Source organism: Phaenicophaeus curvirostris, chromosome 1, assembly GCF_032191515.1.
Source record: "Phaenicophaeus curvirostris isolate KB17595 chromosome 1, BPBGC_Pcur_1.0, whole genome shotgun sequence".
Taxonomy (NCBI): Eukaryota; Metazoa; Chordata; class Aves; order Cuculiformes; family Cuculidae; genus Phaenicophaeus; species Phaenicophaeus curvirostris.
Genome location: NC_091392.1, coordinates 6425122 through 6439170, shown reverse-complemented (window position 1 = coordinate 6439170; position 14049 = coordinate 6425122). Strand labels below are relative to the sequence as shown.

At 44.9% G+C, this 14049-nt stretch overlaps 1 protein-coding gene across 1 annotated transcript; it reads right to left on the bottom strand.

Moving 5' to 3' along the window:
• Positions 1-775: 775 nt before the first annotated feature.
• ECHDC3 (enoyl-CoA hydratase domain containing 3) lies at positions 776-10941 on the bottom strand. Its single transcript, XM_069849739.1, has 5 exons — positions 10679-10941; positions 9233-9354; positions 6125-6222; positions 2826-3026; positions 776-1293 (listed from the first exon to the last, which is right to left on the bottom strand). Exons 1-5 carry the CDS (start codon positions 10939-10941, stop codon positions 958-960), a joined length of 1020 nt encoding a protein of 339 aa, XP_069705840.1. The 3' UTR covers positions 776-957.
• Between the last annotated feature and the right edge of the window lie 3108 nt (positions 10942-14049).

Below are 14049 nucleotides of genomic sequence, written 5' to 3'. Positions count from 1 at the left end.
GGGCCAATGCCAAAAATCTGATGCTTTGAGGCTCAGACTAGACATTAAGACTTTTTTTTTCCACCAGGAGGGTGGCACAGCACTGTGACGGATTACCCAGAGGAGCAGCTCAATCCCTGTTGTTGGAGGTTGTAGATCAAGATTGTAAATCCACAGCTGAACTGCTCCAGTGTTGGTAAAAACCCAGCTTGGAGCACAAGCATGGACTTTCCAAATAACACATCTAAGACTCTGTGACAAATTGAAGACATACAGCCTGAAAACTACATCTGGCTCAAAACACTGCCAGGTGAGAGTTTCTGCTGAAGCCCATAGGCACTGGCTTTCACAGCATGACCTTTTGAAACTAAACAGCTCCAAGCCATGCTCAGCCTCACTGGAGTCAACATCAAAATTCTCTAGAACCAGGACAAGTGCTTGAACTGACAGTGGAAAAACAGGATTTGCTGAGTGAGACAAATAATAAATACAGTCACAGGCAGATAAATTCACAAGGTGTGATGGACTACTGCTATAGGCTTTTGTCTGTAACAAATGAAGAGCATTGGAATCCATTATGATACGTACTACCATCATCTCTGAGATGTGTCCAAGCCCCTTAGTTTTCTATTAATAACAACAAATGGAAATTCTTACCCATAACTAGGGGAACAGGTACTGAGCACGGTGATGTGAGCTCCCTCCCATTCTCTGTGATTCCCTAAGTAACCTGTGACATTAAACTGATTATTTTGCAGCACAGAGTTCCTTCTAAAACCACAGATAAAATTCATTGCTGAAAAGAAACATTTGGTTTATTTTTTCTTAACATTTATTATATACATAGAATAAATTTATTGTGGCTTTGGCATATGTAAGAAGAGAAATTTAACTTCTGGTAAGAATAAAAATATAGTTCTCAAAGGCAATTACGTGAAGAATCATAAAATACAGCTGATGTTAGCTTGGAAACAGGATTCATTTATTCTCATCCTGAGAAGACAGGTGTGACCAGACAGGCTTACGTTTCTGAATAAAGGCTTCAATACCTTCCTGCCCATCTCTCAAATTCAAATTGTCTACCATGACCTGAGTAGTCATCCTGTAAGCAGTATCGAGGTCCTGTGTTATCTGTCTGTAAAAGGTGGCTTTCCCCAATGCCAGGATGGATTTACTGCTTTTGCATATCTTCTGAGAGATTTTCATGGTCTCTTCTTCCAGCTTGTCTTCTGGTACCACTTTGCTGACAAGCCCATGCATTAATGCTTCTTGGGCAGAAAGAGGTTCACCCGTGAAAAGCATCTCTAATGCCACCTAAGAGAGAAAAAAATATTGTATTGAGTCAATTCAACTGCCTTATTGGTTTCGTGTGGTTTGGTTGGAGGGTTTCAGCCTATTCCTTCAAGTACAAGTGACTCTTGACAAACATAAGATTTAAATCTTTTGGCCTCTTAAAGTGCCAAAGAAGTGTGAATAGGCTTCAGCAAAGAGAAGGACTGGGACTCAAGTTGGCCTGTTCTCAAGCCTACCCACTGACTACAGTTGCCCTAGGCTGACACCTCTGAGTTACTTTTCAACAGCCCAGAATCTCTAGCATTGTACTAAGAATTGAGAGATGTGGATGGTCCACAATGCCAGATGACTGAACTCCACATTTTAAGCTGGGCATATAATGATATGTCAATGTACAGTTCTGAAAATATCTGACTTCATTTAAGCTTGATCGGGGTGTTTTTAAACGTGTCCTTCTTATAGCCACATCTATTCAGTCTCCTGCTGCTTCCAGCACCTTGTACTCGAGGTTTCAAGTTAAAAAAATTCCTCAGATACTCAGGGACTATTCAATGTTATATATCAATAAGAATTTTTTTCTATGACTCCTGATGCAACTGACTGATGCCCTGAATCATAAGAGCTGATTATCCTCATTAGTGTCTTTGCTCTTGTAGATACACACCATGGCAACTTTTTGTCTGATAAAAGATAAAATCAATGATCCTGAGAACAGCAGGAAATGTTCTTGCTACTTTGAGAAGTGGCACAAAAAAAAGTATATCCCATATATTTGAAAAGGTAATAAAACAACCCAGAAATAGTAATTATGGAGCTATAACTGTACACTACAGCACACTTGAAAAAAAACCCCATAGACACACTATATTTGAACAGGATGGCCTTACAGACGGGAAATTTAAAGTTAAAGCTTTTATCCAGCAAGTGGACGTGTGCAGTTAAGTCCTTGCATCTCAGCAGATCCCTGCTGCACTTGAAAAATCAGTTGGCAGGAATCAAAGTGGATCAGAACTTAAAATTTCTTTTCTCAATTAAGGAAGCTTTACAGGTTTACCATTGTTTATGCAGTGATAGATGTGTAGTCACAATCAGCAGGAAATAAAGCAGGAAGAAAGTATAGGAGGGCTTTAGATGCTATTTAAAGCATCGTGATCTACGTTCAGGCAGATCACGCTGGCTGTGAAATGTCACTGCCTGGCAAGAACTGATACCTCTGTGGGATTGATATCCTGAACTTGCAGGGGTTCCCTCATCAGGGAAGAACATTATTGTCTAAAGCACCGAGCTGTCTGTTGGAAAGGCAAGGCATTGCTGAGCTGGTATGCTGCTGGTATGAGTTCACACTGGTTGGAATTGCATCAGTAGGAAGCTGTTTTCCCTAAACACAGTTCACCCCTTTATTATTTTTCCCAATGCAAAGAGTTATGAAGATGTCTTTGGCAATGAAATATTTTGAATGTTGTACTGCAGACAAACAAGGTTCAGGCGATGCTTCCTAACATGGGAACCTACTTCTCACAAAATTACAAAGAGTATCTGAGAAGGAAGCCTACCTTTCTTGGAAGAGATCTGCCCAAGGCCACAGCTGGTGTGGAGCAAAACAGTCCAATGTTTACTCCAGGAGTGGCAAATTGAGATTTCTCACTTGCCACCGCAATGTCACAACTTGCTACAAGCTGACAGCCTGCTGCTGTAGCCAAGCCATTTACTTTGGCAATCACCGGTACTGGAAGTTTCTGGATTAAAGTCATAACCTGCAGGCACAAAAGAAAGTGGTCAGTTAGTCTACGAAATTTAAACAGTGGCTCTTCTAAAACTTGCAATTGCTTCACACACCTGCGGTGTGCATTTTTCAGCTTTATTAATTGGAGTTTAGTAAAAGAAGTAAGCTCAGTTGTGTTTATGTAACATGTGCTGGTCTTGCTAAATCAAATCGAATTGGAAAATAGAAGAACGTAAGGCAGAGACACTTGTTAGCAGATGTGCAGGGAGTTTGGGTGCCTCTGCATGCAGATACAGTGCTCCTTGCTGTGGGAACATGTGTATACGAGATGTGTATACCACCCCCACCTTCATTCGACCTGTAATGGAAAACTGACTTAATAACTGTCCCAAGAAATCAAACCAGTCTGTTGCTAGTTTCTGCATGATCTTGAGCTTGGGTTGATCTCACCCTACCATAATCATTTGATGTCCTAGGTTTACTCTGCATAACAGGGAGAGACTTAACCTGCTAGGAAACAATTTTCCCTGCTTGCATTAGACATAAGATGGGAAATAAATTTTCTCTCACACACATATGCATATATAATTCTTGAAGACTGGACATCCAACTTCAGATAGCTGAAGTTATGAGAGATAAATTGTCTTAACTTTTCTAGCATAGGTTCTCCTTCCACACAGTGGAAATCAAGAAACTCACCTAATTGTAATGCCTGAAGACAGAAAATGCTAGTTAATGATTGCGGTCATTATCTGGATTAAAGAAAAATAATCTTACATTAGCACAGTGTAGCGAGATAACAAATTTTCATTTGGTACTTCAACTTCTCCAGTAGATGAAGTCTAGCAAATTCTATGTTGCCTAGTTAAGATTACCTACACTCAGTTTTGAATTTGATCTGTCTTTGTCTCTGTGCTTCTCTCTTTGTTTAAAAACAATTTTTCAAGTGGATCTTGAGAAGCAGACAAGAAAAGAGTAACAACACGTGCATGTGTGAAAACAACTGTAACGTACTCTCGTGGTTATAAAAATTCAAAGTCAACTGCTTCTCCAAAAAATACACTGGTACTTATGGCTTTGTATTTGCAAAGCCTCTGGAGAAGCGATATTCTCAGATGTCTCAAACTTGTATGTGGAGAGTACTTAGTTCTTGAATACTGCATTACATAGTATTGCTAACATCGTTATATGCACGAGGAAACAGAGGTACAGCAGCTAAGAGGATCTGCTTAAGATGACCGTCATAGAGAGATGTAGAAGCCAAGGTTCCTGAAAACCTGTTCACTGCTCTGGACCTCCCCCAGTGCTGTAGGTATGTCATTAGGGTAGAATCCGTTCTCCTTAATTTAAGTGGTGAAATTAAGGAAGACATGATCTCATTTTGGAAGCCTTCAAAAGTACCTTTCTCTCTCTATTGACCAAAAAAAGGTAGAATTCCATTATTCTACCAGACAATTAAAATTTAAATATTAATTAGGATCCTAAATAAAGCCTAAATTAATGTCTCTGTTTCTGTTTGCCTTTAAAGTGGCAAGTAAGACTTTCTTCCTTGATTGGGATAATAGTGAGTTGTGATTTATAAGAACCTTAAATTCCTTTTGGATACTCAATGCAGAGACTTCAAAGCACTTATCACTACCAGCAACATCAGAAAAGGGATGTGTCATTTCATCTCTTGGATTTAATTTTTTCCTGAACTTGCTCTGCCAGTTTCACAGAAGCCTTTATGTTGGCAGTGACCTCTTGAGAACATCAAGCCCAATCCTCTCTAATCAAGCAGGTTCAGGTAGAGCAGGTTGTCCAAGACTGTTACAGTTGGGTTCTGAATATCTCTCTATCTCTGAATTTCATGGTCTCAGGAATGTCCATCTGAAAGTGGTACACCGTTTTTTATTTGTAGTAATGCTCCCTTATGAAATGTACTATACAGTAGGGCATCATTCTCACAAAGAAAGGTAGGCTTGTTTTTAAGTCCTAAATGCTGACGTCCTGTTAGGTTTTTTTTGCTATTTCTCATTATTAATCTCGTTATTGTTAAGTGTGCCATACCACTCATTAATCCTGAATATAGCCACAATGCTAAACGTACATACAGGACAACTTAAATTCTTCTGGTTCTTAAAGTGAGAAATTTATCAACTCTTGATTTCATGAGATATGGAATTTTCTTCTGCCTGATCTTTCCTATTTTGTGACCCAGAAGCTGCATGGTTCGGTTCTCCACTGACAACATACTGGCGTTGTGCTCTGCAACTGCAAAATTAATATTAAACTACTGGCTGCTAAATCACTGGACCTTGGCCTATTTCTGATGAAGGGACTAACCCATCATTCAGTCATATTTGTCCTTATCTCTTTGTGATCAACATGCCAAAACCCAGGCAAAGCTGCCAGGATGATTCCTTCGCATTACACTGAAGGCCCTTCAGTTGCAACTCTCACACACAGCTATTACAGCATTTGTTAAATACCGGATAAGAATGTGTACAGAGATCATTATTACTGAAAGAACTAGAACAAAAGGTTTCAAATTACTTTCTGTGCCCACAATGAGCAGGATTAGGGGTCAAATTCTAGTGCTGTTGCAATCAAAGGGATTTTTGCCATTCTCTCCAAAGGCTCCAGGATTGACTTTAGCTTTCCAACCTCTGGGTCTGTCCCTTTGTAACAAGATCTTGTACGGCCTGCTGGCTGGGCAACTACCACATCAGAGATGTATTCAGATCTTACTTTCACATTGCCTACTTGATGTTTAAGTTTGTCTTGAGTTATTAGCTAGACACTGGGAAAGAACATTTGATCACAATCGATTTGAAGGTGGGTATCTCTAGATTTTTAGGAAAGACATTGCCCAAATGCTCAGCTGCAAGGAATACTGGCTAACGTAAGGAATATGCTGTGATTGTACCCACTGTAGGTGACAGGCACATTGGCATTTGACCCCTTTTATCTGCATGTAGAGAAATCCAGGGATGCTGGGATCAGGTACCAAAAAGGCAGAGTAGCAAAAAGCAAGGAATCTGGAGCAACAGTCTATGTGTTAGCTAGCAGGTGTCCCTCCTTAAATCAATATAATTTATTGTTCTTAATATCAGGCAAAAGAGGTGGCTCTTAAGAGGAATGGCTTACCTCTGCACATATTTCAAATACTTGGGAATGATGCTTCACATCATCTTGACTTGACAGTTCCTTCAAATCATGGCCGGAACAAAATACAGGTCCTTCAGCTACAAGGAATTTCATGAAAGATCTGAAGTAATCAAGAAACCAGGGCCGGGGACATATCAATGCCCCTGCTAAAGATACGTCAGTGAGATGTCCATGGTCAAAAAGGAGCTTGGGGAGGGAGTTTTACACACAATTCTGACAGGTTGCCTCTGGGTTTTGTAACAACTTTAAATTGCCACAGTAACACCCACAAACATTTCTAAAGGTCTAATTCTACTTCCATTCCAAGTTCACTCTATCAAAAATAAGGCACTGCACACCTCTGAGCCCTGTCTCTTGTAAGAATACTGTACTACTTGGTACAGTGTAAACTAGCCAGCTGGAGCACGGCTGGAGCTCTGCTCTCAGCGTAACACATACAGTTAGTCCCTCTTTTCTGTACCCAGCATTAATGATTAACTTTTGCTAAATAAGCATGAAGATTTTTGTGTCATGGTGTTCAATGCCACAACGGTAAAAAAAAAAAAAAAAAGAAGACAAAAGGGGTTGTTCTGGTGGAGGAGAACCAGACGGGTTGCTGGAGCATCTTTTCCTCCACTGTCATCTACAGAATCCCAAAAAACATGCCCAGGATTTGGGCAGCAAAACAGGTTTCCTGTGGACCTAAGTTTTGGATTTGCTTGCCTTCAGTGGCAGCTAAGATTAAAACATCCTTTATGGGTAGACTACAGTTTAAAACAGTTTTCCTTTGTCATGAGGACATCTGCCATAAGAACAAACCATCTGATGCTTTCGAATCCTTCAGAACTTCTCAGTTATTTGTATGGATGTTACATTTCCAGCTACAGCTATGCAGATACAATCTTATGTACAAATTTGTTTCTAACAGACCAGATTATTGTGGCATACTCTAATCAGAAATAACCACAAAATTAACATCAGTCTGCTCATGGGTTCAGCAATACATATCTGGAAATTAATCATATCTGCATTTGTGTCTCACTGAAAAAGAATCCAGTAAAAGGGCTGTGTTGAAGACTCAACACATTCCCTGAAAAGTCTTTTATTTTATTGAGATTTCTTCTTTTGCATTCTGTTCAGCATGGGAATTGGAAATCAATAGGAAAATGCCATTTCTTTTTAAAGAAAAAAAAAAAAAGAAATCCTGCTCACAAACTCCTAGAATACTGTACTCCCAAAAAAGAACTTGAAACATTCCACAAAATGTGCATCTGCAGTTTGAAACACTGAATACATATATTTAGACTCTCCCCTGTGAAGTTAGGTTACTTCCCTGCTCCTGTGTATATGCACAAACACACAGTGTTTTCCTCTGTGTACAGGAAACAGCAGCATCCTAAATCAATAAACCTGTTTCTCCAAGAGGTTTGGAAGGAGGGCAGGGGAAGGTTAACTTAAAATAGCAGGGGAAAAAAAGATGGCTTAAGAACAGCTCCCATTTCATTATCTTTGACAACTCCACAGGTTAATACATAAATGGAAGAGAACTGTAACAGGCTCTGAGAGATAATGTTTTACATTTGCAGGCTACAGGTCACTGCAGTATTGATATTATGGTCACTCCTTCAGCGGAGAGTTTTAAAACTAGTTTTGACAAACTGGTGGCAAAGATAACGATGCTGATCCTGGCTTAGAGTAGGGGAAACAGAATACACCATCTGAAAAAACCTCGAACCTTGCTTCTTACAGCCTATGCCTCCTGCTGACAGCAACAAAAGCCATACCAACTCATCCCGCTCCTGCATGAAAACCAGAGTCTGGGAATGTTCCTTTGTTTGATAACCATTAAAACCTGCTTTTTTTTTTCCCCAATTAAAACATTCTTTACAGACAGTTAATAAACCAAGAAAACCCCTAGTTTATTTTAAACCTAGTGATAGGACAAGAGGAAACGGCCTCAACTTGTACCAGGGGAGGTTTGGATTAGACATCAGGAAAAAAATCCTTCACTGAAACGGTTATCAGGCACTAGAACAGGCTGCCCAAGGCAGTGGTGGGGTCACCATCCCTGGAGGTATTTAAAAGACAGGTAGATGAGGTGCTCAGGGATATGGTTTAGTAGTGGCCAGGTATGGTTGGACGCAATGATCTCAGAAGTCTTTTCCAACCAAATGATTCTATGACCTCCTGACTGTTTGTTCACAAAGGGAAGAAGCTGATCGACTCTGTAAATACTGCGTAACCCAACTGAAATACTGACATTTTTGAATGTGTTTCTGCAGCGCTTCTCCTTATACATGTCAACTATCTACAAAAATATAACATACCACAAGTTAACTCTTACTGCCACGTTGAAAAATAAGGAATTAAGCAGGTGAGAGTGGGAACTAGGATGATGGCACTGTTGGAATGGGTCCAGAGGAGGGCTACAAAGATGATCAGAGGGCTGGAGCACCTCTGCTATGAGGACAGGCTGAGAGATTTGGGGCTGTTCAGCCTGGAGAAGAGAATACTCCGAGGAGATCTTACAGCAGACTTCCAGTAACCGAAAGGGGCCTACAAGAAGCTGGGGAGGGACTTTTTACAAGGTCATGTAGCGAGAGGATGAGGAGGAATGGCTTTAAATTGAAGGAGGGAAGATTAGACTATAGATTTGACATTAAGAAGAAATTCTTCATGACGAGGGTGGTGAGGCACTGGCACAGGCTGCCCACGGAAGTTGTGGCTGCCCCATCCCTGGAAGTGTTCAAGGCCAGGCTGGATGGGGTCTTGAGCAGCCTGGTTTGGTGGGCTTTGAACAACCTGATCCAGTGGGAGGTGCCCCTGCCCATGGCAGAAGGGTTGGAACTGGATGGGCTTTAACATCCCTTCCAACTCAAATCATTCTATGATTCCATGATCTAAATGAGAGATGGGTCCACAGGGTAGTGTCACACGCAGGATGCCCTGCCCATTCCTGGATGGCTGTAAACACCATGCAAGCCCATTCCTGAACCATTTTCCGTCCCTCTGTGAGATATTCCAGTGTAAACTCCATATTATTATTATTATAATTCCAAACCCCACCTCCCCACCCCTTCCATCGGCCTGAGGGAAGGAGGGAAGCACCTGAAATGATGATGACACGGAGCTCTTTGCTCTTGACATCATGCAGGAGGTCTTCCCGCAGGGACTGCAGCATGCCAAGGGATAGGGCATTCCTCCTCTTTGGGTTGTTGAGGATAATGTCGCTACAGGAAGAGGATAAAGGCACAGGTTATGGTTAAGGAAAACGAGGGGTGCAGGGATGGGAGTGCAGCAAAAGGGGCACAAGGAGAGGTGGGGTGGGGAGAGGGGTGCAGGATGATTCTGCCTCTCTATTCCTCTCTTGAGACCTTATCTGGACTATTGCGATCAGTTCTGGAATCCTCAACATAAGATATGGAACTGTTGGAGTGGGTCCAGAGGAGGGCTATAGAGATCATCAGAGGGCTGGAGCACCTGCGCTATGAGGACAGGCTGAGGGAGCTGGGGCTGTTCAGCCTGGAGAAGACCCCAAGGCGATCTTATAGGGACCTGCCAGTACCTGGAGGGGGCTACAAGAAAGCTGGGGAGGGACTGTTTGCAAAGGCTTGTAGTAAAAGGATGAGGGGCAAACTGGAGAGGGGCAGATTTAGACTAGATATAAGGAAGAATTTCTTCACTATCAGGGCAGTGAGGCCCTGGCCCAGGTTGCCCAGGGAAGTTGTGGCTGCCCCATCCCTGGAGGTGTTCAAGGCCAGGCTGGATGGGGCCTTGCGTAACCTGGTCTAGTGGGAGGTGTCCCTGCCCGTGGCAGTGGGATTGGAACTGGATGATCTTTAAGGTCCCTTCCAACCCAAACCATCCTATGATCCTGTGACTCTATGATAGGGGCGCAGGGATGGGAGTGCAGGGAGTGGGGCGCAGGGAGCAGGAGGCAAGGGGGGGCAAGGAGAGGGACGCAGGGAGAGGGAGTGCAGAGAGAGGGGGGCAGGGATAGAGTCACAGGGATGGGAACAGAGGGAGAGGGACGCAGGGAGATGGATGCAGGGAGAGGAGCGGAGGGAGAGGAGCAGAGGGTGACGGGCACAGGGAGAGGGGGTGCAGGGTGAGGGGGCAGGGAGAGGGAGCGCAGGGAGAAGGGTCATAGGGAGTGGGGTGCAGGGAGAGGGACGCAGAGATGGGAGCTCAGGGAGAGGACTGGAGGGACGCAGGGATGGGAGCACAGGAAGACGGCTTCAGGGAGAGGGGCAGGGATAGAGTCGCAGGGATGGGAGCACACGGAGAAGGGTTGGAGGGAGTGGGGTGCAGGGATGGGAGCACAGGAAGGGGGTCGGAGGGAGGGGCGCACGGAGAGGGGGCGCAGGGAAAGGAGCGGAGAGGGTCCCAGGGAGAGGGGGGCAGAGATGGGAGCACAGGGACGGGGTGGGGGGCGGAGGGGGCGGGGAGGGGCAAGGCGGGGTGGGGAGGACAAGGTGGGGGCAGAGAGTGTCGCAGGCAGAGGATGGCAGGGAAGGATCGCAGGGAGAGGGCCGCAGCGCCGCCCCCTCTCACCGCACGCCCCCCTCCTGCCGCCGCAGCGTCGGCCGCTCCCGCCCCGCCGCCGCCGCCGCTCCCGCCGCCCCGCGCGCCAGCAGCCGCCCCAGCGCCGCCGCCATGGCTGAGGGGGGCGGGCAGGGAGGAGGCGCCGGGAGCTGCCGGGGAGGCGTGCGACGCGTGGGCCTGGAAGGGACCTTAAACATCATCCAGTTCCAACCCTCCGCCGTGGGCAGGGACGCCTCCCACCAGACCAGGCGGCCCAAGGGCCCATCCGACATGACCTTGAACCGCCGGGCATGGGGCAGCCACAGGTTCCCTGGGCGGCCTGGGCCAGGGCCTCACCGCCCTCGGCGTGAAGAATTTCTTTCCAATGTCTAATCTAAATTTTCCCTCCTCCAATTTAAAGCCATTCCCCCTTGTCCTCTCACTACATGGCCTTGTAAAAAGCCCCGCCCCAGGTTTTTTGTAGCCCCTTCAGCTACTGGAAGATCACTCTAAGGTCTCCTCTGAGCCTTCTCCTGGCTGAACAACCCCAGCTCTCTCAGCCTGTCCTCATATGGGACGTCCTTCAGCCCTCTGATCATCCTAGAGGCCTCCTCTGGACGTGTTCCAACACTTCCATATCCTTCTGTTGGGGATATCAGAACTGGACACAGTACTCCAGGTGGGAACTCATGAGAGCGGAATAGAAGGGGAGAATCCTTTCCCTTGACCTGCTGGCCACGCTTCTTTTGATGCAGTCCAGGACACAGTTGGCCTTCTGGGCTGCAAACGCACATCGCCAGCTCATAGAATCACAGAATAACCAGGTTGGAAGAGACCCACTGGATCATCAAGCCCAACCATTCCTATCAAACACTAAACCATGCCCCTTAGCATCTCATCCACCTGTGCCTTAAACACCCCCAGGGAAGGGGACTCAACCACCTCCCTGGGCAGCCTGTTCCAGTGCCCAATGACCCCTTCTGTGAAGAATTTTTTCCTAATGTCCAGCCTAAATCTCCCCTGTTGGAGCTTAAGGCCATTCCCTCTTGTCCTGTCCCCTGTCACTTGGGAGAAGAGCCCAGCACCCTCCTCTCTACAACGTCTCTTTCAACGTCCTTAGGTCACCCCTAAGCCTCCTCTTCTCCAGGCTAAACAACCCCAGCTCTCTCAGCCGCTCCTCATAAGGCCTGTTCTCCAGCCCCCTCACCAGCTTTGTTGCTCTTCTCTGGACTCGCTCCAGAGCCTCAACATCCTTCTTGTGGTGAGGGGCCCAGAACTGAACACAGGATTCGAGGAGCGGTCTCACCAGTGCCAAGTACAGAGGGAGAATAACCTCCCTGGACCTGCTGGTCACACCGTTTCTGATCCAAGCCAAGATGCCATTGGCCTTCTTGGCCACCTGGGCACACTGCTGGCTCATATTCAGTCGGCTGTCAACCAACACCCCCAGGTCCCTCTCCTCCAGGCAGCTTTCAAGACAAGCTTCTCATCAATGAGCATCCCCAAGCCCTTCTCCACAGGGTTGTTCTCAATCACATCTTCCCCTATGCTGTATTGAAACTGCAGATTACCTCGACCCAGGTGTAGGACCTTCACTTGGTCTTGTTGAACCTCATGAGGTTCACACAGACCCACTTCTCCAGCTTGCCAAGGTCCCTCTGGATGATGTCCGGTCCTTCTGGTGTGACAACTATACCACTCAGCAATGTGTACAACCTGGAACACAAGAATTTCCACCTGAACATGAGGAAAACTTCTTTAGTTTTGAGAGCCCTGGAACAGGCTGCCCAGGGAGGCTGTGGAGTCTCTTCTGGAGACATTCAACATCCACACGGACACATTCCTGTGCAACCTGCTGGAGTTGAACCTGCTTTATAGAATCAGAATCGTGGAATCACTAGGTTGGAAAAGACCTTTGAGATCATCGAGCCAAACTGTACCTGTCCACCACTAAATCAAGTCCCTAAGCACTTCATCTACCTGTCCTTTAAATACCTCCAGGGATGGTGACTCAGCCACCTCCCTGGGCAGCCTGACAACCCTTTCAGTGAAGAAATTTTTCCTAATGTCCAATCTGAACCTCCCCTGGTGCACCTTGAGGCCATTCCCTCTTGTCCTATTGCCTGTCACTTGGGAGAAGAGACTAATACCCACCTTGCTAATATGCTCCTTTCAGACAGTTGCAGACAGTTAGCAGGAGGTTGGACTGGATGAGTTCCAGAGGTTCCTTTGATCACAAAAAGGTTGGCAAATAAACTCTCCAAGGCTTGTTTTGAAGTTTTAGAAAGCAATCATCTTTTAATCATGGCTGGGCAACATGAGGGAGCGACCTCCATCAAACATGTGCAGTGAGACAAGAGCCAGTTTCAGTTTATATTTCCCACTTACTTGTGTATGTATAAATTTTTCCAGAAATCTTATGTATATTTTATTACTTTCCAAGGACTAATTTTGATGTGATTATGAACTTCACAACAGTCAGATCTCTTGCTAATTTGGAGCTTTGGGACCAGCTCTCTGTCTGGCCTTGCATTGGAGATAAGGAAAGACTGCAGACAGAGGTGATTACATAAGAAGACACATCTGTTCCCCACAGATCAGACTGAACACAAAATATTATCTCCAAAGAATGAACAGTGTCTGGAAAAACACACTTTGAAAAAAATACCATGCAGTCAGAGGGACATTCTGTCTAACTTTCAAAAAAGTACAGTTACTTAAATGAAAATTTACTTTAGCTTAAAAAATTCTACTCTTTGTAATAGTAACTACTTCTTGAATCACCCTACTTCTTGAAAGTTAGACAGAATGTGGTATGCAGAAAGAATGGGATTGCGTTGAGACCAAGAGGAACCAATATGGGATGAAATCCACTACTACAGGGTTTGGGATCATATATTTGGGAACTAATGAGATAGATCACAATTTATGCAGCAGGAGCTCATAATTTGGAAATGGGTGTGGAGAAGATCTTGGGTATCTTAGTTGGTTCCACAGAGTCAGTCTGTGATCTGTATGATGCGTACAAGAAACAAAAAGGCAAATGTGATTTTAAGAGGTGATTTTAAAATTCAAACGTGATTTTAAAATTAAAAGTATTTTAGGGGCATACAGGTTCATTTGCAGCTCATCTCGATTAGTGCTTCTGGTCACCCTCATTCAAGAAGCCAAACTAAAAGAGGGGCAGAGAGAACAGGTGAAGGGTAGAATGGAGACTCTGTTATGAGGAGTGAAAGGAGCGTTGTTTCTTGAGTCTAGCAAAACAAATATGAAAAGACTTATGACTACAGTCTCTGGAGGAGAGGCATTTCGCAGTCTGAGAAGGCAGAAGGCTATGTAAGGTGCAGAACTCCACTGGCACTGTTGCAAACAAGTCTACATCAAACATTAACATAACTGAG

Bases quoted from the DNA above. Each gene is read 5' to 3' on its own strand.
- ECHDC3 (XM_069849739.1), bottom strand. From the start codon at position 10,941: ATGTCGGATGGGCCCTTGGGCCGCCTGGTCTGGTGGGAGGCGTCCCTG. The intron at 9,355-10,678 runs GTGAGAGGGGGC...CTCTTCCTGTAG, and splicing joins CGGCAGGAGGGGGGCGTGCG to CGACATTATCCTCAACAACC. The intron at 6,223-9,232 runs GTGCTTCCCTCC...AATTCCTTGTAG, and splicing joins CCGTGTCATCATCATTTCAG to CTGAAGGACCTGTATTTTGT.